Source organism: Oncorhynchus clarkii, chromosome 8, assembly GCF_045791955.1.
Source record: "Oncorhynchus clarkii lewisi isolate Uvic-CL-2024 chromosome 8, UVic_Ocla_1.0, whole genome shotgun sequence".
Lineage (NCBI taxonomy): Eukaryota > Metazoa > Chordata > Actinopteri > Salmoniformes > Salmonidae > Oncorhynchus > Oncorhynchus clarkii.
In genome coordinates, this window is record NC_092154.1 from 17987815 (window position 1) to 18013769 (window position 25955).

The window sequence follows — 25955 nt, forward strand, 5'->3', positions numbered from 1 at the left end:
TGGTCACAGCTACCTTAAAAAAAGGTAGGTGTGTGGTTCAGAAAACCAGTCCATATCTAGTGTGACCTCTATTTGCCACATGCAGCACGAAACATCTCCTTTGCATTAAGTTCATCAGACTGTTGTCCCACTCCTCATCAATGGCTATGCGAAGTTGGTGGATATTGGTGGGAACTAGAACACGTTGTTGTACACGTCGATCCAGAGCATCCAAAACATTCTCAGTGGGTGAAAGTTCTGGTGAGTATGCAGACCATGTAAGAACTGGAAGATTTTCAGCCTCCAAGAATTGTGTACAGATCCTTGGGGCGGTAATGGCGGCGGATGGGGCGGTGATGGCGGCGGATGAATGGCATGGACCTCAGGGTTTATTCATGGTATCTCTGTGCATTCCAATTGCCATCGATAAGATGCAATTGTGTTCATTGTCCGTATCTTACTATATGCCTGCCCATACCATAACCCCACAGCCGCCATGGGGCAACGTTGAGCTTCCCTGAGACGGTTTCTGACAGTTTGTGCAGAATTTCTTTGGTTGTGCAAACCCACAGTTTCATCAGCTGTCTGGGTGGCTGGTCTCAGATGTCCCCCCACATGAAGAAGCCGGATGTGAAGGTCCTGGGATGGCGTGGTTAAATGTGGTCTGCGGTTGTGGACATTCCTGCAGATAGCATGCCAATTGCACACTCCCTCAAAACTTGAGACATCTGTGGCATTGTGTTGTGTGACACAACTGCACATTTTTTAGAGTGGCCTTTTATTGTCCCCAGCACAAGGTGCACCTGTGTAATGATTATGCTGTTTAACCAGCTTCTTGATAAACCACACCTGTCAGGTGGATGGATTATCTTGGCAAAGGAGAAATGCTCATTAACAGGGCTGTAAACAAATTTGTGCAAAACATTTGAGAGAAATATGCTTTTTGTGCGTATGGAACATTTCTGGGAACTTTTATTTCAGCTCATGAAACATGGGACCAACACTTTACATGTTGCGTTTATGTTTTTATTTAGTGTATAAAATGAATCCCTAATTTCTCATCTCTGAAGCGGCTAAGGGAACACCTCCCTCTCTCTATACTCAGTGTCACACCAGCCTTCGCTTTGGCTACCCCTCCTGTCCAGCTGGACATCCCGACCCCTCCGCTATACAGAAGAGTCCATGAAGGTGGGCACGACTCATCCCTGGAGCACCTTAGGACTGCCATTGACAAGGTGCTCCAGATCGTACACCAGCTGCAGGCTACACAACCACCTTCCCAGCTCCTCGCGGTCGATCCAGCCACCCCATCACCATCTACATTACCCGGTCCAATCAGCAACGTCCACCTGCCCCTCCCGGAGCGGTTTGACGGAACCCCAGCTCACTGTAGGGGGTTTCTTCTGCAGTGTGACCTCCACCTTGCCCATCATGCTGGGACGGCCTCCGTTAGGGACAAGGTGGCCTTGTTGATCTCGGTGCTGACAGGCCGGGCTCTGGAGTGGGCACATGCCATCTGGGAGAGGGACGGTCCAGAAGTGCAGTCCTATGAGTGCTTCATCCAACTCTTCCATGCTGTTTTTGACCACCCTACAGAGTGCCGAGAGGTGAGTGTCTCCTCCGTCTACGCCAGGGGTCCAAGACAGCGTCTGAGTACGCTCTGGATTTCCGGAAGGTGGCTGCATCCACTGGCTGGAACGACCAGGCCCTGTTGACGGTTTTCCGCAGCGGGCTACAGGCGGACGTCCAGACTGAGCTGGTCTGTCGCGATGAGGACCTCACGCTGGACAAAGCTCATCACCATGGCCATCCGCCTGGATAATCTCCTGCGTGCCCGTCGTCGCCCATCCAGGGGGTTCAGGTTTCTCCCAGGAACCTCCAGCGAGACTGAGCCCACCATCAACAGGGTCTCTGCTCTTACTGCGGGGAGTTGGACCACCCCTGGATCACCTGTCCCAGAAGGAGAACCATGCGAGGAAGCGACATGCCGTGGAGCGCTCCTGTACCTTCCCAGGTATGCGTGAACATGCCTTGCTCCTCTCTGTCCACCCAGCCCTTCCTCCTTCCTGTCACCTTCCCGGACTATCCTGGCACCCCACTTTGTCCTGCCCTAGTGGACTCAGGTTCTGCAGGCAATTTCCTAGGCTGGTCAGTAGCCTTATCATTATGCATTCCGCTAGTCCCTTTACAACCCCCTATCCCAGTCCATGCCCTTGACAACCGTCCCCTAGGAACAGGACTTGTGTGCCAGTACACGATTCCCATTTCCCTCACAGTTGCTCACAACCACCATGAATGCATCACTTTCCTCATCTTAGACTCTCCTGCACACCCCGTAGTTTTAGGTTTCCCCTGGTTACAGTTGCATAATCCCAGGATATCGTGGACAGAGAGGAGTTTGTTGGGTTGGTCGCAGGAGTGTCAGGGGCGTTGTCTCTGTCCATCTGTGCCACCTCCGTGGTAAGTCCGTACCAGACCACCCACATCCCTTTCCCAGAGGAATACCGCGACCTACAGGTGGCTTTGCAGGGAACATATACCCTCTCTCGCATGCAGAAACCGAAGCCATGGAGGTCTATGTCCAGGAGACACTGGCCCAAGGATTCCTCCGTCCGTCCACCTCTCCGGCCTCCTCCAGCTCTTTTTCATGAAGGACAGAGGTCTCCGCCCCTGTATCGATTACCGGACACTGAATAAGGCAACTGTTAAAGTCAGTTATCCCCTGCCTCTCATACCCACTGTGATCGAACACTGTACTTTACCAAATTGGATTTGCGCAGTGTCTACAACCTGGTGCACATCAGAGGGGATGAATGGAAGACCGCCTTTAGTACCAGCACCATGCACTATGAATACAGGGTAATGACCTACGGCCTGTCAAATGCACCCTCTGTGTTTTAATCCTTCATTAACGAGGTGTTTAGAGACATGTTGGGTCGCTGTGTAGTGGTGTACATTGACGGCATCTTGGTATACCCAACTACACGCGAGCAACATGTCTCATGTCAGGTCTGTTTTGGATAGGCTGATAGGGCATCACCTGTATGCCAAGGTGGAGAAGTGCCTTTTCTTTCAGTAGGCGGTCTCCTTCCTGGGCCATCGGATATCCACCGTGGGAGTGGAGACGGAAGAGAATAGGGTCAGTGCAGTATGGTCGTGGCCTGTTCCATCATTCCAACGTAAAGGCGGTGCAGCGCTTCCTAGGTTTTTCCAACTATTTCAGGTGCTTCATTAGGGGTTTCAGCACAGTGGTGGCCCTTCTCACCTCCCTCCTGAAGAGAGGTCCTAGACACCTGCGCTGGACTGAGGCCAACAAAGCCTTCCGTGTGCTCAACGAACATTTTACGAACACACCTGTTCTGGCTCCTCCTCACCCGTCTCTGCCCTTCATTATGGAGGTGAACGCTTCCGAGGTTGGAGTAGGGGCTGTTCTCTCCCAACGCACTGGATCGCCGCCTAAACTCCATCCATGCACCTTCCGTGAGTAGAAGCTGTCTCCCGCGGAGCTAAATTACGATGTGGGGGATTGTGAGTTGCTGGCCGTCAAGAATGATCTGAAAACATGGCAGCACTGGCTGGTGGTTGCTCAACAACCATTCCTTGTTTGGACGGACCACTGGAACCTAGAGTATATTCAAGCAGTGACGAGGCTGAACCCGCGTCAGGCCAGGTGGGCCCTATTCTTCACCAGGTTTGGCTTTACCCTCCCCAACTGGCCGGGATCTATGAATGTCAAGGCCGATGCGTTGTCCAGCGTGCATGACACAGAGGATCGGAGAGTGACACCCATTAACTGTGGTCGATTTCAATACGTTCTCACCTTGTTTACTATCCCTCATTCTCACTGATCTGAATTACACAATAGGCAACAACTAACAGGCAATGAGGGTAAAGGACAAGAGCTAAGAAAAGGAAGCATCTTCAAAGTATTAGGATTGTCTAAGCAATTAGTGTCTTGATATGCTACACCTGTCAGGTGGATGGAGTATCTTGGCAAATGAGAAATGCTCACTAACAGGGATGTAAACACATTTGTGCACATCATTTGAGAGAAATACGCTTTTTGTACATATGAAACATTTTGAGCATCTTTTAATTCAGCTCATGAAATAAGTGTTTTAAAGTCACAAGACCGCTTTACAAACCCTCAAATAAAAACTTGATGAATTAAGACGTATTATTCAGGGAATTCTGAACTGGGACTGTGAGACATAGAACCTGGAATGAGAGAATTCCTAAGCCATGATGACAGTGTGGCAACATGTAAACATTCCCCAGAGTTCGGCCAAGCCCTGTTACTGCTGTAACCCCTCACTGACCCCTGACAGGGATCATCCCTGAGCTACTGAAGTAACCTACTATACACACATCTGAGTAGGGAGTTTAGTAAACAACTTCTTATTGAGCAACAGATATCCATTTCATTCCCTTATGAAATTGGATATCATATGATATATGATACAGTATAGAGACATTTAAATACATAGGCTATCATTTAGTGTTTGTGTAGGATAATGTCAAATGTGCTGGAAAGCCACCCATGTAACAATCTGCTACCTCAGTTTGTAGTTCAAGTAAACATTATGATCCAGATTTGGATAATCTTGCATGCCCCAATTACCTAATTTAGGTGCTTGTTCAGTAGGATTTTGCAAAACTGATTGTTGGTTAATGAAATACCCTCTTTCAGACCCAGAGAAACAGTTGTTAATGGCTGGTTAATAAAGAACTAGGGTTGTAGAGTGTAGACAGTAAGGAATTTCATAGCATGAGGAGCCTGTTGAGCATACAATCGAAATGACAGGGATTGCCTTTCACTTTCTAGTAGGAAATAAAGTGACTGGCCAGTTGCTGTCCACAGGCTGGTTGACGCGGACTGGACTGTGTCTCTTTCCAAACAGTTGAATCTTATCAGCGCTCCTTCATTTCACCTCATAAACAGAGGCTGTCACGAGCTATTGATATGTAAATTGGATTGAACGGGCGGTTGTGTCAAGACATACTCGGACGGAGTTTACTTGGGACTCAGTGCGCCTCGCTGCGGACCCTATGTTTTTACTCTCTGCCTGGATAAACGGAGCCATCGACGTCGCCTCAAGTTTCTTGTTACCTTTAAACACCCCGCACATACCCCGCACCGCGTCTCGTGCTTGGAATTGGGTTTATCTCCAAAGGATTTGTAATCGGACCGAGAGTTCGTCTGGGGAATTACGCGGGGAACATTTTGGTATGAGTTTAATATCTGCTACTTTTTCAGTTTTGTGTAGGCTGATGATGGGTTTTTCTAGCGTATTCTCTATTCTCGAAATTCATTAATAAATATAATATTTGGTTTCTTTTTAATCATGTTCAATCTGAGACCTGTGTAGTCTAGGCTGTTTTTGATCAAATTAAAAAAAATTGCCATTTGTATTATTGACAATTTGAGACAGAAATGTATGCCTTTTCAACAGTTTTATGCAGAAGGGGACCACCCTTGTCTGGCTCCTAGATGGGTAGCCTCCCTAGTAGAATTCCACGTGCCTATGGGTAGCCTACCTGCCACCATGTCATATAAATCCAAATGAATAAAATAGTTGATCTATTTCAGAACGTGAATGCCCTATCTTACATTGGGTGGAGAGAAAGGGAGAACGTTTCAGAGTGGATAGTTGAAGAAGCTAGGAGGTATATCAAAGGAACACGTAGAGATGACCTAATTTTGCTTATCAGTGGAATGTAAGAGGAGCTTGTATAAGTAAGGGCCTTATCATTATAAATTGTAGGTCGAAGGTAATTAATAATGAGCAGAAATCCCTCTAGGCTGTACAGAACTCCCTTTAATAGAACGTTTATATAAATGTAAAGGGGAAATTCCACTGTAACAGAGTGACACTGTATGTGTGTCAAACAAAAAAACAATGATTGAAACTTAAACAAACCATATAACTCTCTGCACAATGACTACTTTGAGCAGTTTTGCTCACTCTGTAAGGAGGCTACTCAGAATTTCCCTCAACCATCTTAAACTTCTGACATTCGCCATCATAGAGGGATCATAGCTTTCTTCTGGATTTCATATCAGAGGAAATAATATGGTTTTCATTTAGCTGTAAATAATATCCCAATCAATGTTAATACAGAATGAGTGATTTGAATTCTGTTTTTCTGAGGGTGCTGAATAGGTCTAGTGTCTTGACTTCACTATTCAGTCTTGTGCTTATCATGAAAGCGTTCATGCATGTAGTCTGTGTGTGTAGGAGTTGCCTAGATGTCTCCCTCGCCTGGCCTTCTGCTGGGTTCCCTGGGGAGCTGATTAGCGGGCCAGTGTGATTTAGAGGTCAGTAGGGCACCTGGTGTGTAATGGGGAAATTATTACTCATAATGGAAGGGGGCCCATACAACTCATATGAGATCAGGAAACCAGAGATAATTTTTTACATTGATTATGGTTTTTCTTCCCAGGTGGTGAGACAATGCCTATTATCAGCGTACAAGATAAGTGCTAAGGAAGGAGCCATTTTATGATGGGCTACTAGCCAACTACTGCTTGATGTTTTGTCTTTTTAATTGACATTTTAGGGAATGCAAGTCTAATGGGGAGATTGTAAAACAGAAGTGCACTTTTAGACATAAATCATTTTGTAAATTGGTCTTTACTTGGGATTTAATAGGAGCTCAAGCTGCCTTGTGGGCCATTGAAGGAGCAAGTGAATAGCCTGGTGGCACAATAAAGAAAGATTTCTTCAGTCTTTTGACTAGCAGGGGATCTAAACCTCTATTGGTTTCTTGAAACAATAAATGCTTGTCATTACCCACAGCTCCTTGCTCTTTCAGCACAGTCAAATCTGCTATCATTAAGTGTTTTAGCGCAGATAACTGAAGAATAGAGAAAATATTGATGTTTGGTCCTTCCTTTCAGAGGCAGACTGAACAGAGAAGCTGTTAACAAAGCAGTGGTAGCAGGGGGAGTGAGTGTTCTCTTCTGGGGAGCAGGGTGGGCTGCCCCTCAGCTCACACATTAACATTCATTAGTCCTCTCCAGCTGGAGACTGGCTGGAAAGGCTGGCAGTCCCCCTTGCTGTGCACTTGTTATCGTGTGTGTGTGTGTCTGTGCCTTTGTGTCTGTATGTGAGGAGACCGAAGGAGAGAGCTGTGTGTGTGTGTGTGTGTGTGTGTGTGAGAGAGAGAGAGTGTGTATTTAATGTAACTCATGGGTGAAGAAAATCTTTGTAGACTAAAGCACTAAAAGGAAAGCCTCCATCTGACTAACACAGGGGGCCTTTTCTGTTCAGTGGTCCAGGACAATGAATCCAAATCAGATGATTATGATGACTTGATTGGCCAGTCTAGAGTCTTTGGTCTGTGTGTGTGTGTCTGTGTCTGTGTGTGTGTGTATTACTGTGGCAGTGCTGGTCTTGTAACGACAACATCCTAAACCTCACTTATTCATTGTCAGTGTCTGCTGGTAATACCTTTGATGTTGAGATTATAAGTGCTATATGATGACCAAGATAAGGAGGTTTTCTTATGACCTTGTATCTGGAAGGAAATAGTCCTAAAACTAGAAGGTCACTAGGAGATCAGTCATTGGCCTTTAATTTGGATTAGGACCAACTGTCAACCTAGAACCCTTTCCATCAAGATACCATCGTTATCTGAGGGGTGTTAAAGGGGGATGTTCTATTGTAGAGGTAAATAGCTTTACTGCCATGTGTAACCTTTATTTAACTAGGCAAGTCAGTTAAGAACAAATTCTTATTTACAATGACGGCCTACCCGGATGACACTGGGCCAATTGTGCGCCACCCTATGGGACTCCCAATGCGATACAGCCTGGAATCGAACCAGGGTGTCTGTAGTGACACCTCAAGCACTGAGATATAGTGCCTTAGACTGCTGCACCACTCAGGAGCCATACAACATGACCCCAGCATTATCTCCAATCTCACATCTGGCAGCCATCAATCACACACAGAACAGCTTCATTATCACTGTCCAACGGCCTCAGAGTAACAACAGCACACTAGCTAGCCTTGAGCATGTTCTTGCCTCAAGGCAGGGATGGGCAACTTTGATGGGGGTCGGAACCACAAAAATCTGAACTCATCATGAGGGACTGCAGTTGCTCGCAGGCTGACATGGGCTAATTGACTGACTGTCAGTGACTGACAACCAGATAACAACTGCTGATGCACAACACCATTTAGAAAGTGCACCTGGTGTATTCTAAATCGCAACAGTATGTTGAGACCGACTGATTTTTTTTGGGGGGGGGGGGGGGTTTATCTGAGGGCCTGCCCATCCCTGCATCAAGGCTTAGAGCCCATTTATGCTTTATCCGAAAATGTTGTTGGAGGATCCGTATGGATGGTATGATGCAATTGCGGGATCTTCAGGGGCACACAGAGGCCAAATTGCGCTTTGTATCGCATCGCCGTGCACCTCTCAGATTTTGTAACATTGTGGCATGCGAAGTATGAATGCCATGACTTCTGCAGAGGACATATCACCGTAAATGCAGACATCGGATTTGCCGTGCAGCGCCTTTTAGGCTACACTCACAAGTTGCCCAAAATATACATTCAGAATTGCTTCGTTTGATAGTATTTGATATGATCTTGGAGTGATTATTTTGATATTTTTTTTTAACATGATTGTTACCATACAACTTTGAGTGACACCATGACAACAATCAAAAGATCCTCCCCTCAGAAATGAACTCCTTAAACTATGTCAACGGTTCCTGAGGCGCCAACCCTGGAAGGACCAGGGCTAAAGGCCCTGAAATAGATTTGGGGATTAGCGAACGGGTCAAAGTTTTGATTTAATCTGGTTTTCGCTCTCTCGCTCTCTTTCTCCTCTCTTCTCTTTCTTCTCTCTCTCTCTCTCTCTCTCTCTCTGCTGGAGGTGGTGTGGGGAAAGACAGATGGCTGAGTTTGACTAAATCCAGGGCTGGGGAGCCAATCCCGCTCTGCACTGAACACTCTTCTCAGTCATCATCCAATCACGTCACTGATCCCTGTTCCAAAACCCACTGGGGAACACCCCTCCAGCATGCCAGATAATTCGATAGATCACTATTTTTTGGGGTCAGACTCTTGTCTCTGCTAACTTCATTACAGACAACAAAGCTGCTTGACCCAAAGGGGGCCCGGCCGGCCCGGCAGCTCACTGAGTTAGTGAAACTGCTCTAGCAGATACCCTGACACAGACAAGCATGGTCTTCTCTTCCAATCCAGAGACTCATCTCATCTTTCTGTGGCTGTATGGCTTCTTATGTAACCCCCTGTGTCCCCACGGGCGCTAGCTCTGGAAGGTTTATGTAAGAGTAGAGAGAGATCATCTCTGGTACAGTAGAGGTACAGCTGGTCCAGAACACGAAAGGTTAACTCCCTGTGTGAGGCTAGGCTATGCCCCAGAGCGTGCTAAAGAAATACATACTCTTGTTGTGATGAGGTGGATGGATGTGAGCTTAAACAAATGAAGGGAGAAAATGCCCTCACTAATGGGAATGTTAGACAACCGCCGGCAGCTTAGAAATCTAAGAGCACAATTGTATGTTCATTCTAGCATGTTGGTTCTATGTCACATTGTGTGGATGTAATGTTGTTGTTTGGAACGACTCTATCCTGTGCTCTGCTATGTGCATGTCTCAGGTGGAGGTGAGCATCACCCTGACTCACTCTCCAGTAAATGAAGGCCCTGCAGCATTGGCTGGCTCCCCATACTGTTTCTGTTGCCAGGTGTCTGAAAATATTGCGCCCCCCTGGGAAATCCTTTGTTTCTGTCAACAAGAATAGTGTTTGTGGGGTTTGTGACGCTTAAAAGCACACCGTGTAATGTAATAGTAGTAGAAGTTGGGTGTTGTGATGCCATAGCAACACTAGCTATATTGATCCTACATTTTTGTTCGATATTCTTAAAATCTCCAACAATTGTCATACAGCAGTCCTGAAATCCTCACACTTACCAACAACTTCAGTGGAGTCTAGAACTGAGAGAACCTTTGACCAGCAGAATTCCTGACATGATTCATGAATATCAAGTACTGTGCACTTACTCAGGTGTGTCGTTTTCTCACTTCTTGGCAGCTGACAACTGACCCTTTAATTCTGACAAAGTTACATTGATGATTAAGAGCAGGAAGATATATAGCTAGGAGTGTTAAAACTTGAGACTTTTTCACTATGTAGTATATTTAGGTCTGTAGGCTGCTACATACAGGCAGTGATTCTAACATGTATTTATTGACTAAGGGGTGTGAATACTTAGGAAGTTAGGTATTTCATTTTCAATACATTTTCAAACATTTCTAAAAACATGTTCTCGCTTTGTCATTATGGGGTATTGTTTAAAGATGGGTGAGAAAAAAACATCTATTTAATCCATTTTAAATTCCAGCTGTAACTAATATGAATATGTCAGTGGGTATGAATACTTTCTGAAGGCACTGTAGTATCTTCACCATCCCATATTGCACTATTTTTAATATAATTTAAATCAGTTCAAGAAGGATTCATTTCATTGTGTAATAACATAGTCATACAGTTGGTGTAGACATGAACTTGGTCAATAGTTTAATCAGATGTGACATTTGTTCATTTCTGTGGGTCAAAATACCCAAAGTATGGACAATTTCAGCCACCCAGCTCTTCGCTTTCACAAGGTTTCCTTCTATCTCTAAACAAATGTAGCCTAGAGTCTTGATACATGTCTGATGTCAGAACAACAGCATAGGCTAATGCATGGCAGTGACCCACGGTTTAGAGAGTTATGCCTGGGAGTATTTTGTCTTACCTCTTGTTGTTGCTATTTGACAGTTTAAGGAATAAACGGCATTCTAAAACATTCCAACATGTTCAAGCTAGTTTGGTGATGACCAGCCTCCTTTAATAAGTTTGACCCCTGTATCACCTCAGTGTCCAAGACAAGCCCACCCATCTTCTCATTGGTGTGGATGGAGACCTTCTGAAGACCTGACTTTCCCTCAGATTCACTAGATGCCTCGCTGCCAATCCAGGAATAGATAACACTACACTGAGGGAGGAGAGGGTTAAATCTAGCAGTCGTAAAACATGCCTGTATGAAAATAAGTTGTTTTTCAGTTCGTCTGATTTTGAAGAAAAAAACATGTCCCCAGGGCCTCCTCACTCTCAAAACTGGTCTGAAAAACAAAGGGAGCTTGGCATTTTTTTAAAGTTTTGAACCGAGCCCTGAGTTCCTGAAAGGTTCGCACAAAAGCCCAGTTGCCTAGCTGCATGTGAGTAGCCCTGCTCTGCCAGCCTTTTTGTGTGGCTATCTGGCTGAACAGACCTCTTATGGAGACCCACAAGAATGCAGAGGGGGAGAAACTTTCTCCCTGCTTAATTTTATTCATTTCTCAGCTGGCAGGAGGGAGTCATTCAAATGTTACCATAGTGCATTTAGCAACCATTTAAACTCAAAGAAATGGTCTCTCAAAAGTATGCAGAGGACTCTTCTTTGACTATTTCTAGCACATTCCATCCTGATACATAGAATAGTAATTTGGGCGTAGGCATACGTTTTCTTTTGATTACGACCATTTCACCTATTCACATTTGAAATGTCCATGTAAAAGTGTCCCTTGTCAATGAAAAACATTTCAATCCATCTTCAGTTGTGTGTTGAAGTGTCCATGTTAAAGTGTCCCTTGTCAATGAAAAACATTTCAATCCATCTTCAGTTGTGTGTTGAAGTGTCCATGTTAAAGTGTCCCTTGTCAATGAAAAACATTTCAATCCATCTTCAGTTGTGTGTTGAAATGTCCATGTTAAAGTGTCCCTTGTCAATGAAAAACATTTCAATCCATCTTCAGTTGTGTGTTGAAGTGTCCATGTTAAAGTGTCCCTTGTCAATTAAAAACATTTCAATCCATCTTCAGTTGTGTGTTGAAATGTCCATGTTAAAGTGTCCCTTGTCAATGAAAAACATTTCAATCCATCTTCAGTTGTGTGTTGAAGTGTCCATGTTAAAGTGTCCCTTGTCAATGAAAAACATTTCAATCCATCTTCAGTTGTGTGTTGAAATGTCCATGTTAAAGTGTCCCTTGTCAATGAAAAACATTTCAATCCATCTTCAGTTGTGTGTTGAAATGTCCATGTTAAAGTGTCCCTTGTCAATGAAAAACATTTCAATCCATCTTCAGTTGTGTGTTGAAGTGTCCATGTTAAAGTGTCCCTTGTCAATGAAAAACATTTCAATCCATCTTCAGTTGTGTGTTGAAATGTCCATGTTAAAGTGTCCCTTGTCAATGAAAAACATTTCAATCCATCTTCAGTTGTGTGTTGAAGTGTCCATGTTAAAGTGTCCCTTGTCAATGAAAAACATTTCAATCCATCTTCAGTTGTGTGTTGAAGTGTCCATGTTAAAGTGTCCCTTGTCAATGAAAAACATTTCAATCCATCTTCAGTTGTGTGTTGAAGTGTCCATGTTAAAGTGTCCCTTGTCAATTAAAAACATTTCAATCCATCTTCAGTTGTGTGTTGAAATGTCCATGTTAAAGTGTCCCTTGTCAATGAAAAACATTTCAATCCATCTTCAGTTGTGTGTTGAAGTGTCCATGTTAAAGTGTCCCTTGTCAATGAAAAACATTTCAATCCATCTTCAGTTGTGTGTTGAAATGTCCATGTTAAAGTGTCCCTTGTCAATGAAAAACATTTCAATCCATCTTCAGTTGTGTGTTGAAATGTCCATGTTAAAGTGTCCCTTGTCAATGAAAAACATTTCAATCCATCTTCAGTTGTGTGTTGAAGTGTCCATGTTAAAGTGTCCCTTGTCAATGAAAAACATTTCAATCCATCTTCAGTTGTGTGTTGAAATGTCCATGTTAAAGTGTCCCTTGTCAATGAAAAACATTTCAATCCATCTTCAGTTGTGTGTTGAAGTGTCCATGTTAAAGTGTCCCTTGTCAATGAAAAACATTTCAATCCATCTTCAGTTGTGTGTTGAAGTGTCCATGTTAAAGTGTCCCTTGTCAATGAAAAACATTTCAATCCATCTTCAGTTGTGTGTTGAAGTGTCCATGTTAAAGTGTCCCTTGTCAATGAAAAACATTTCAATCCATCTTCAGTTGTGTGTTGAAGTGTCCATGTTAAAGTGTCCCTTGTCAATGAAAAACATTTCAATCCATCTTCAGTTGTGTGTTGAAATGTCCATGTTAAAGTGTCCCTTGTCAATGAAAAACATTTCAATCCATCTTCAGTTGTGTGTTGAAGTGTCCATGTTAAAGTGTCCCTTGTCAATGAAAAACATTTCAATCCATCTTCAGTTGTGTGTTGAAGTGTCCATGTTAAAGTGTCCCTTGTCAATGAAAAACATTTCAATCCATCTTCAGTTGTGTGTTGAAGTGTCCATGTTAAAGTGTCCCTTGTCAATGAAAAACATTTCAATCCATCTTCAGTTGTGTGTTGAAGTGTCCATGTTAAAGTGTCCCTTGTCAATGAAAAACATTTCAATCCATCTTCAGTTGTGTGTTGAAGTATCCATGCATGACATTCTGTAGATTGAAAGGGTGTAATACATAGCTTTTCTCACCCTGGGTGGGGTGTATACAACACTGACTAACCCCCCCTCAAGACCTTTCATTTTGACTCTGTATAGATAAAGCGGTCTGGAATGTCTTTACCTGTTAGACCCAGACAGAGGAGTTGGCTTCCTCCTTCAGAAGCTTCAGTGTGATGAAATCATTGACAGTTTTATAGCTGTGTGTGGAATGAGGTGTTGGTTAGTATCGCAAGAAAATCTGCTCTTGGACTCTCCAGTCAGACTTTTACATATTGGCCTCATGAAAGCAGAGCTCTCTATCTGATTCTAAAAGATTTAAGGTTGAATGCTTGTCTGGAGGATATTCCCCTATTCAGATTTGAAATTGAAACATGGCATATTTGGGAATCGAAAATATTTGTTATTCTTCTGTTTTAAAGTGACAGAAGATTAGAGGACAGTAAGATGGGCTAGTTGTGCATCATAACTAATGAAGAGTTATAGAAAAGGCACAGTGTTTTCTAAACACCGCAGCAGTTTTGGATCTGCTATGCTTGTTAGACTTGTTAATGCTTATCCTAGCGTGATCACCCTTGGCCTGACAAGCATAGTTCCACATGACGGCTACTGTACTGTTTGATCAGAATTATAGCCTACATGTGGTAACTAACTACCTTCAATGAGGTCCCCTGGTGTTCAATAGAAAGGACCTGACTTCAATTTTCTATTATTTTAACCTGACAACTGTGGTACATCCAGGAATATCTTTACAAAGAATAGAAAATGAATAGCATTGCAATGCATTCACTGTGCAATGGGTCATTCAAACCAGAGTAGAGAGTTTAATTTCTAGATGCATATGTTTTTATATTTTCATAGACTTAACGATGTTGGCCTGTAGCAATGCAGAACTCTGAAATGACTGTTCCAGTGAACCAACAATAATACTGTCTGTCCCTGTTAGTATGGTGTACAGTGTACATCACACATGCAAAACTGTATTTGTGTGTGCGTGTGTCACGACTTCTGCCGAAGTCGTTGCCTCCTTGTTCGGGCGGTGCTCGGCGTTCGACGTCACCGGTCTTCTAGCCATCATTGATCCATTTTTCATTTTCCATTGGTTTTGTCTTGTCTTCCCACACACCTGTCTTCAATCACATTCATTACCTGTTGTGTATTTAACCCTCTGTTTCCCCTCATGTCTTTGTCAGAGATTGTTTATTGTCAGTGTAGTGTTTTTGTATAGGTGCGCGACGGGTTTTTACCCATATTTGTTTATATTAATTTTTCTTATTAGTGTTATGGAGCATGTTACTTTGGACATTTATTAAAAGACTGCATTTTACACTCCGTTTGACTCTCCTGCACCTGACTTCCCTGCCACCTATACACATATCTCTGACAGCGTGTGTGTGCATGCATGTTTGTGTGAGATACTTTATTTGCAGAGAAATGATTTCAACACACTACAGCCATTAGAGTAGTTGTGGAACAGTGGTGGAAAAAGTACCCAATCATCATACTTGAGTAAAAGTAAAGATACCTTAATAGAAAATGCCTCAAGTAAAAGTGAAAGTCACCCAGTAAAATACTACTTGAGTAAAAGTCTAAAAGTATTTGGTTTTAAATATACTTAAAAATCTAAAGTAAATGTAATTTCTAAAATATACTTAAGTATCAAACGTAAAAGTATAAATCATTTCAAATTCCTTATATTAAGCAAACCAGATGGCAACATTTTTTTGTTTATTTAATTTACGTATAGCCAGGGGCACACTCTAACATTCAGAGATTTACAAACGAAGCATGTGTGTTTAGTGAGTCCGCCAGATCAGAGGCAGTAGGGATGACCAGGGATGTTTTCTTGATAAGATGAGAATTTGACCATTTTCCGGTCCTGCTAAGTATTCAAATGTAGCGATTACTTTTGGGTGTCAGGAAAAATGTAGGGAGTAAAAAGTACATTATTTTCTTTAGGAATGTAGTGAAATAAAAGTAAAAGTAGTGAAAAATATAAATAGTAAAGTAAGTACTGATACCCCCAAAAACAACTTAAGTAGTACTTTAAAGTATTTTTACTTAATCACTTTACATAACTTTTGTCAAAGTAGATTAGACTCAGGGGATCTGATAGGACATGCCTCTTCCTCTCCAGATCGGAGCTGAACAATGAGTGTTCACAGGAAAATAGTTCTGACTGTTTGTTCGGAATCTCTCACTTCCTCTAGAAAGAGAGATAATTGAGCTAATAATGAGCTCAGGTTGGTGTCATGTTTCAGAGTCGTATCCTTGGACATGTAAGGTGCCTTCGGAAAAAGAGAATCTCATGAGACGAGATGGAACAGCCCTGTCTGATACCATTATTCCCACTTAGATTTTCAATTTAATTCCCCAAACAACAATTTTTTATGACAGTGACATTTGAAGTGAATTTAGAGAGGAACTGACAGTTAATAGGTGAAGTTGTGCCATGGCCCCTCCCTTCCTTCCGTAATGGTTGACAGAAGTCAGAGATTACACAGAGCTGAGTGCCGTTAGCTGTGTCAGGATGCGCCCACCTTGATGCTTTACAGCGAGCGGATCAGATGGCCCCCAGATTAGAGGCACCTGAAAGGGATCTTTAATCGGAGCGCTGTATCAGACTCACCAACATTAATCCAGTTAATTGGGTCCAGGCATTGGAGGTGTGAGGGACTGTGAGAAACTCCATTAAAGCCACACTGGTAGAGGAGCAGGCCAGCTCCTTTTCTCTCACTCTACACCAAGGGGCCAGGATAAAAGGCCTCTGAGCCCTCAGAAGCCCCCACTGAGAAGAGATGAAACCTTCGCTTCCAGCCAGCAGAACCCAGAACAACCATATGGGGATTAGATAGGTATCTAGCGTATATCCCTGATGAAACAGATGTTTTAAAGTGTTTCAACAGACTTATGATCTATGGCTGCAGTATAGCCTGCTTGTCTAAGTTATTTAGCCCTTCAAAGAGATTTATCTAGACTCTCTGTTTAAGTTGATAGGAGGTGGGGCTAAAGGAGACAGACCAAACTATCATTAAGACATAGCATGACTTGTTTGGTTATTTTGTCCCCCTCTGTTCTCTCTTAGCTATAGGTGGTGCCTGTGAAATAGGTGTGACCGAAACCTGGTGTGCTGGACCAAGCGGTAGACTGAGATTCCTTAGCATTACATAATTAGGACCTGTACTTTACAGGATTACATGGTGGGCTATATCATAATGTAATGCTGTTTCTCCTTGGTATATATTCAGCTGTCCCTGGAATGTAACGTTTTAGATTTACCAGCCCATTAACTTAACTTCTTGGATCATTGCATTTCATTCACCTGCCTCCATTGATAGCACATATATATTGAAACGGAAGCAATGATACACGTGTAAATATTGGACGATACTTTGTGTCTTCGTGTATTATACTTATGCTAAAATCTTTATTTTATTCTACTGAGCCATTTACTTTATGTTTCTATTCTTATATTTTGTTATTTATTACTGTTGTTGGATTGTCGAGGAATGGCGGTGTATGCCATGTGTATCCTGTACATACGACTAATACACTTGAAGCACTGTAACCAGATAGTGAGCCATGTTAAGACATGTAAATAAGGACTGCTTCCTAACCACTCCTAAGACTGGGGGGGGAAAACAATAGGCCTGCATTGAAAGTATGCATTGACGTGCTATATTATGCGCACATCCTTTTGTCTTGGTATAGCCTTCTCTGGTATATCTTTACAAACCCATATAATGTCTATGGGGCTGAATGGAAGAAATCATTATTTTGTCATATTGCTTAATGTGGCTGTGTCCTCTGATACTTGAGAAGATAGCTAGGTGACCTCATCACCTGTCATAATGATGGAACAAACGCATAACAAGCTGTCAGACCACCATTAGTAACTTCAAAAAGCACACATACTTAGTCTAAAATGACAATGTACCATTTCCTCTGCAGTTTACTCGGTTTCAACAAGCATGACGGAATACAGCCTGGAGGATGCTCAGTCTTATAATTTAGCTAATAGGCTACATTGAGTACCTTATACTGCGTTTCACCAATTGCTGGCGTGGTTAATCGTGAGCTAGTTCCTCTGAGTCAGGTAGAAACATTGACAGATTTGACAGCTCAAAACGTTGATGGGTTGTAATGATGGTAGGAGCTCCTGGAAAGACAGCCTTTTTTCCAGTGAGTCACTCTGCCTGCGGTCACACCAACTCTCACTCAACTTACTGCATAAGTCTGACTCCTGTGGTTGGTTATGGCTGTTTTTATTAGCTTTTCTATGGCATTGTGTCTGATGGTATGACATAAACAGTGAAAACCAAAGTGTTTGTATGGATGGCACTCTCCTCTGTTGTTGTTGATCACTCCTTTTCAACATGTATAAACTAATTTAAAAGACATAGCTATTCTACAGCTGCTGTCTCCCCAACAGGAAATGGTCTGTTTTCCCAATTCCCACAGCTGGATATAGTGGGCTAGGTAGCTAGTAGCAATGATGCAATCACTATTGAAATCTCAATCTATTCCCCCCATTCCCTCCTGGCTTCCTGTTTGCTAGTCTTCTACACTACCATGTGACATGTGCTAGCTTGTTACCACCACATGTGTTTCCTGTTCTCTTGCAGGCACTGAGGATGACATGAGGGAGCCAACCTGGGAGTGTCCAGAGGTCCAAGCCCTCTCGTCTCTCCTCTTCTCCTCTCTTTCTGCCCACTACCCCTGTGTGTGTCGGTGATGAGTTAGTGTGGGTGTGGGTGTCAGCCCCCACCCCACCCCACCCCACCCTCTCCTTGGAGCACCGTGTCTTGGAGACAGTGCTTCACTTACCCTGCTTACATGAGCCAGCAGGATGAGGCTGCGGTCCTCGCACTGTCCGAGCGCCTCCTCGTAGCCTCCCACAAGGGCCAGGCTGACAATGTGGTCCAGCTCATCAACAAGGGCGCCAAAGTAGCTGTCACCAAGGTGAGTGGAGCAGAGGAGGTGGTCTCCTTGTGTGTTTATTACACGTTTGACTTTTTAATGTGTATATAAGTTGTAGTCGTCATCCTTTTTTCCCGTCAGATGTGTGGTTGCTGTGTCTGTGTGTAGCCATTCACCAATATGGGTGGATTTGTGTGGGTACTGTGTCTGTGTGTAGCCATTCACCAATATGGGTGGATTTGTGTGGGTACTGTGTCTGTGTGTAGCCATTCACCAATATGGGTGGATTTGTGTGGGTACTGTGTCTGTGTGTAGCCATTCACCAATATGGGTGGATTTGTGTGGGTACTGTGTCTGTGTGTAGCCATTCACCAATATGGGTGGATTTGTGTGGGTACTGTGTCTGTGTGTAGCCATTCGCCAATATGGGTGGATTTGTGTGGTTACTGTGTCTGTGTGTAGCCAGTCGCCAATATGGGTGGATTTGTGTGGGTACTGTGTCTGTGTGTAGCCATTCACCAATATGGGTGGATTTGTGTGGGTACTGTGTCTGTGTGTAGCCATTCACCAATATGGGTGGATTTGTGTGGGTACTGTGTCTGTGTGTAGCCATTCACCAATATGGGTGGATTTGTGTGGGTACTGTGTCTGTGTGTAGCCATTCACCAATATGGGTGGATTTGTGTGGGTACTGTGTCTGTGTGTAGCCATTCACCAATATGGGTGGATTTGTGTGGGCACTGTGTCTGTGTGTAGCCATTCGCCAATATGGGTGGATTTGTGTGGGTACTGTGTCTGTGTGTAGCCATTCGCCAATATGGGTGGATTTGTGTGGGTACTGTGTCTGTGTGTAGCCATTCACCAATATGGGTGGATTTGTGTGGGTACTGTGTCTGTGTGTAGCCATTCACCAATATGGGTGGATTTGTGTGGGTACTGTGTCTGTGTGTAGCCATTCGCCAATATGGGTGGATTTGTGTGGGTACTGTGTCTGTGTGTAGCCAGTCGCCAATATGGGTGGATTTGTGTGGGTACTGTGTCTGTGTGTAGCCATTCACCAATATGGGTGGATTTGTGTGGGTACTGTGTCTGTGTGTAGCCATTCGCCAATATGGGTGGATTTGTGTGGGTACTGTGTCTGTGTGTAGCCAGTCGCCAATATGGGTGGATTTGTGTGGGTACTGTGTCTGTGTGTAGCCATTCGCCAATATGGGTGGATTTGTGTGGGTACTGTGTCTCACTCAACTGCTGCCTCATTGGGCCACCAGGGCAACGACCATGGGCAGATTTATGTGTATTGTATGGTTGTATCTGTATTTCATGCTCTGATTAGATCCCCTCTACATCACAATGTAAAATGGTTAGTGGGACTGGAGGAGCATATGACCATATTATAATCCTAACTGATTCTTGGATACACTAATAGGCATATACAGTGTATGCCTGTTATACTGGTCGGTGTGTAAAACTACCATGTTTCACCACAGAATGTCAGTAGGTCTATTTTACAGGAAGGAGCTGTTGGAATTTGGAGTATTTGGAAAGGAATAGGAATGCATTGGCGTTGATGACCAATGAACAGGTCCGTGAGGGTCTCTGTCTGAGGCTGACCTTAACCGTGTGTGTGTCACGTCATGCACATTCCATGGAGCCACAGGCTTGTGCCCTTAAAGGACCAGAGGAGGAGTGCAGTACAAATGCAAGAGTGACACATTTAATATAGACCGATGAAATTCAGTATGTTCAGCTGGAACCAACAGTGTTACCGCAATATGACAATAACGTATCATCATTGCATGACTTGGCTTTACGGAATGTGTGCTGTCAATTTGACAGTGAATCTATCTTGAGCTGTCAGTTTTGGGGTGTTTGCTGAGAGAGTCACAGCTAGAAGTGATTGATTGAAGTCATGCGCTACAGTAGTAGTCCTGTCTGTCTGTGAAGTGAATGGTCTTCCTTTGTGTCTCTGTCAGAGCAGCTCTGGTACAGACCTGAGGTGTTGAGGGAGATCTTCCTCTAATATCCAGTCTTTATCTTTATAGACTGCAATGTGATACTGGTCAATAAGGCAGGCAGAGGCATTTTTTCTTGGGCCTAATACATTTACTTCCTCAATAACAGGACACGTCTCTTGGCAGAAGCTTTTCTTCTCTGCTTTCATTCCTCTTAAATGTATCAAGCTGCTGCACATTATGTTTCAGGAAATGAATTCATAATTCTTTATATGGAGGACATTGTTAAATGCGCAGCACTTAGTGAAATGTGAATAAATGACTGAATAAATATGACCATGTATCTTACATGGCTACATTTGTTAGGCCTCTCTGATTCTTTGATAATATTGTGATTGGCTCTATTTTTATTTTTTGGCAGTGAGCCCTAATAAATACTAAGCCCAGGAACATGAGGATTACATTTCAGTTGGAAATGCCTCTGCTTCATGGGAAGGGAGTAGTAGTGGGGAGTGTGAGGTAAAGTGCCAAGTGCTGGATGGATGGTTTAGTTCCTCAGGAAGATAAAAAACTGTTTTGAGAATGAGAAAAAGAGGAGTTAGAATATAACGGGGCGGCAGGTAGCCTACTGGTTAGAGCGTTGGACTAGTAACCAGAAGGTTGCAAGATCGAATCCATGAGCTGACAAGGTAAAAATCTGTCGTTCTGCCCCTGAACAAGGCAGTTAACCCACTGTTCCTAGAACTTCAGAATTTGTTCTTAACTGACTTGCCTAGTTAAATAAAGGTAAGATAAAAATAAATAACCAGTCGTGTGTCTCTCTGAGGTCACACCAGGCCAGAGAATAGAGAGCAGGCTCAGTCCATGTCCAGCTACAGTCTTCTGGGATAAAATAACAGACCTCACCCTGGGCCTATGACTGGTGTTTACCTGAGACAATTCCATGGCAGCCCTCCAAGCCTGGCCCAGTGAAATTCAACCCCTGCCTGGCCCTAGTGAATACCAGTGTCAAGCCGCACCCATGTAGCACGCCAGCTTCCCCTGCTGAAGGAACTGTGGCTTCTCCTGTCTCTCTGTTTAATGGAGCGCTGTGAGGGTGAGGTGTTAATGAGGGGGTTGCGTTGATGTAGTTCTTTGTGATTGCAGTCTGTCAATGCACACCTGACCTCTAATTACATTGTATTAACTCAGACAGATAATTCAAAATGGCTGCCAGCTGCATGTTTCTGGAGAGGAATTCTGCAGCACACAGGCAGCACACAGACAGCACCAGTATTCATGGATGTCAAGGCTAATAATGGACCAAGAAAAACATCTAAAATAATTTATCTTTCGTCTCTCTTTATTTCATAATTTTCCTTCAATACTGAAGAGGCTGAATGTATCTTGCAGGAAAAAGCATCAAAGCAAGTGTAACAGTGCCCCCCTGTCTCTGTATGTAGAGGCCATCTATCTGATGCTGTCTGGTTCAAGTTTTAATGTCACATGCACAAATACAGTGAAATGCCTCTCTTGCAAACTCAAAACCCAACAATGCAATAATCAATAAAAATGTATTACTTGAAAAAAACTCCACAAAAAATATGAATAGGAAATATGAAATACACAATAAAGTAAGTAAGCAAATAAGCATACTATATACAGGAAATATATTTTTTAAAGTCAGTTCCAATACCATATTTACAATGTGCAGGGATACTGGAGTGATGAAGGTAGATATGTATAGGGGTAAGGGGACTAGGTAACAGGATGTCAAATAAACAGAGTAACAACAGCTAGTATGTGAGTGGGTGTGTGGGTGTGTAGAGTCAGTATAAATGTATATACTGACTCTGTGCATATTATGTGTAAGTGAGCAGATGATGGAGTGAGGGTTTGTGTGTGTGTTGGACTGACAGTGTGTGTGACTGTGTAGGGCCCTGTGAGTGTGCTAAGAGAGTGTGCTTAGTGCAAATATTGAAATAAAAGATACAAGATCAACTCAGATAGTTTGTGTAGCTGTTTTGTTAGCTATTTATCAGTCGTATTGCTTGGGGATAGAATCTGTTCAAGAGATTGTTGGTGTCAGACTTGATGCACCGGTACCTCTTGCCGTGCGGCAGCAGAGAAAATAGACTATGGCTTGGGTGGTTGGAGTCTTTGACAATTTTTCGAGCCTTCTTTTCACACCACCTGATATAGAGGTCCTGGATGGCAGGGAGCTCGGCCCCATGCGATCAAAGGCGGTGCTATTGCCATACCAAGCGGTGATGCAGCCAGTCAATTTGCTCTCAATGATACAGCTGTAGAACCTTTTCAGGATTTGAGGACCCATGCCAAACTTTTTCAACCTCCTGAGGGGGAAAGGCGCTGTCGCGCTTTCTTCACGACTGTGTGTGTGTGTTTGGACCATATTAAGTCTTTAGTGATTTGGTCACCGATGAACTTAATCCTGTCTACCTGCTCCACTACCGCCACTTTGATGTGGATGGGGGTGAGCTCTCCCCTCCGTTTCCTGTAGTCCACGATCAGCTCCTTGGTCTTGCTGATGTTGAGGGAGAGGTTGTTACTCCAGTACCACACGACCAGGTCACTGCTCCTCCCTGTAGGCTGACTCATTGTCGCCTGTGATCAGACCTACCACTATCGTGTTGTGAGCGAACTTGAAAATGGTGTTGGAGTCGTGCGTGGTCACACAGTCGTGTACAAGAGGGGACTAAGCATACACCCCTGTGTTAAGGGTCAGCATGGCGGAGTTGATGTTGCCTACCCTCACCACCTAGGGGCGGCCCGTCAGGAAGTCCAGGGTCCAGTTGCAGAGGGAGGTGTTCAGACCCAGAGTCCTAAGCAAGGTGACGAGCTTGGAGGGAACAATGGTTTTGAGCTGTAGTCAATGAACAGCATTCTCACATAAGTATTCGTCTTATCTAGGTGGGTGAGGGCAGTCTGGTCCAAAAGAGTATGACATTGTTGCCACCCGTAGCATTGAATGCAAGAGAAGCCAGCAAGTATTTGGCCTCCCCTTGATAAAAAAACAGTATAAAATAATAGCCAATCAGCATTAAGCTAAATTGAGTGTGCTCAACTATGAATGGTCCTGGCGCACCCAACAAAAAGTGTCAAGGGAAGCCTGTTGGGATTTGGCTTCACTCCTATCAAATCGCATCGAGCGCATACGTCATTAACAGAAACAACTTGAATTGTTGCATCTTGTTGTGTTGTTGTCCTCCGGTGGCTACCAAGCTAGTTAAAATGGGCCCTTTCCTAAATGAACCATGGATGGAGATAGGGATTTGGACTTGTGGTTTTACTTCATTCTCCATACTCGCCAATGACTATAACGGTGATTCTAAGCCAACCATTAATTAATACATTGTGCCCCTGGCCTAAGAGGATGGAAGTTCAATTATGTAGCTAAACATAGAAGGCTAATGTTGACTAGCTAAGGCTAGCGAGCAAGCATTTTAGCCAGGTAGCCTAAGACAACAAAAAATAAAAGCGTATTACTGTATGACAGCGTGATAGAGCATTTTGTCAACATGAAAGCGAGGAGGATGGTATTGGCGTTTTTTCACAAGTATGGGGGAGTCAACATGTGTTTTCTACTTGCACAAATGAAAATGCACACAAATCAGAAAAATGGCCAGCCACATCATATTTAACTTACGTTGATTGGACTAAATCGTTTTTGGTATCATTTAGTTGTCACTGTATAAGACTAAGCATAGGTGATTTGATGATGTTGAAGTTGAAATTGTGTTGGAAATGTGGAGGCAGCCCCTGTTATCTTTGCGACTTGCGGTAACTCTCCGTGGTTCTAAATCAGTAGTTGTTAGGTAGTCCCAAAATGTTGGAAACATTAACTTGCTTGACCATGCCGTAGGTCATGCACAGTAACTGTTTGTTACATGCAATATGTTTTGTGGATTTTACCGGACAGAAGCTGCCCTCCGGTTTTGATATGAAACAAAGGTTTTTCTTCTTATTGTCTTGGACTTTAGGCCTACAGTATATATCATGGTCGCAAGGCATATGAACTAACAGGTTATAGAGCAAACAACACAATTATTACAACACATAGGTTCCCTAGTGATTTTACCCACGCATCACTGCTGGTTAGCACACAGTTGCATTTAATTTTCTCACTTCCAGATAGTTACTGTGCTTTACTGTAGCCTATGGGGAGAGATAGGGTTATGTATCTTGGTATAAGGCTTTAGGATTTACTGAGATCATTTGTTTACATTAACTTAACTCCAGATATCTCTTAAGTACACTTTATATTCCTTTTCAGTTGTTATAAGAAAAGGCACATTTCATGAAGAGTATCTGCCATGTCTAACCTTACCTAATCCAATACAGCATATGATCGTGGTGTCGAGTAGCATCACTGATTTAGCCTGGCAAACAATCCATTATTACTATAGAAAGATAAAGATAAACCTCCAAAAACTGTAAAGTCACATTTGCTCCATAGCAGGCTGCAGGTCCCATAATTGTTGGCCTTAGAGCCGGAGGATGTGGGCAGCTAATCCATAAGCAGCTGTAGAGGTTCTCTCTCCATCCTAGCTTCTTTTAAACCATCTGTGGATTAAACATTTGTTTGTTTACTGGCGACTCATTATTCAAATGGGACAGATTGCGTGCGGCTAACTGCTGTGCCATGATGACAGAGCCATGTGTTAATGAATACGATTGCCCTGTAGACACATTGTCAGTCTCTCTGTGTCTGATATACAGTCTGGTTGGGGACACTGATATACAGTCTGGTTGGCTTCAGTTGGCGACACTTATATACAGTCTGGTTGGCTTCAGTTGGGGATATTGACATACAGTCTGGTTGGCTTCAGTTGGGGTCACTGATATTCTGTCTGGTTGGCTTCAGTTGGGACACTGATATGCAGTCTGGTTGGCTTCAGTTGGGGGCACTGATATTCTGTCTGGTTGGCTTCACCTGCTGTATCTCTCTTCAGTTGCTGTGCCCCTCTCTTCTGTGTGTGTGTTTGAGAGTGTGTGTTCTGTGTCCGCAGTACGGCAGAAGTCCCCTGCACTTGGCTTCCTACAAGGGCCACATCGAGGTTCTGCGCATTCTGCTGAAGGCCGGCTGCGATCTTGACATCCAGGACGACGTAAGACTGTCTGTTTATATGCTGCCTTTCATTTGCTCTTTCCATGTTTCCAGCTTGCACTGCAGTCATGACTGTGAAAAGGAATGTGTGTGTGGACCATTGCTTTGTGTTCTCTGTCGTTGCATTAGTGTCGCTCAGAATCTTCCCAAATGAACATCACACCCATATTACACCATGTAATATTTATACCAATATTACACCATGTAATATTTATACATTCACGCAAACAAACTCCAGAATGTTTAACTTAGACATTTAAATGTGTGCGAGGTCACCTTTTAAACACTCAAATGACACAATTGTATGAAGGTTTTGAGTCTGGTTGCTGGTCTGTTTGGTTGCAGTGTGGTTTCTCCTGCGTGCGGACACCTTTTCTATTTCTCTAAGACTGTCACAGTAGTATTGTAATGACCTCCAGTGACCTAGAGTGGGATTATTTGGACTGCCATGTTGAGGGATACAGCAGCCCTCTACGGGGCTCACCCCCTGGGGG

General features: G+C 43.5%; 1 protein-coding gene across 2 annotated transcripts in view; it reads left to right on the forward strand.

Moving 5' to 3' along the window:
- The first annotated feature begins 5006 nt into the window (after positions 1–5006).
- LOC139415048 (ankyrin repeat domain-containing protein 6-like) overlaps positions 5007–25955 on the forward strand; it is a 32521-nt gene continuing 11572 nt past the window's right edge. The window contains exons 1-3 of one of the 2 annotated variants that reach the window (XM_071162806.1): positions 5007–5206; positions 18108–18444; positions 25364–25462. In XM_071162806.1, coding sequence (XP_071018907.1) covers positions 18319–18444; positions 25364–25462 — 225 coding nt within the window. In that variant the 5' untranslated portion in view covers positions 5007–5206; positions 18108–18318. Of the gene's footprint in view, positions 5207–18107; positions 18445–25363; positions 25463–25955 lie in introns of those variants that run through there. The other variant, XM_071162805.1, reaches the window with a different exon arrangement.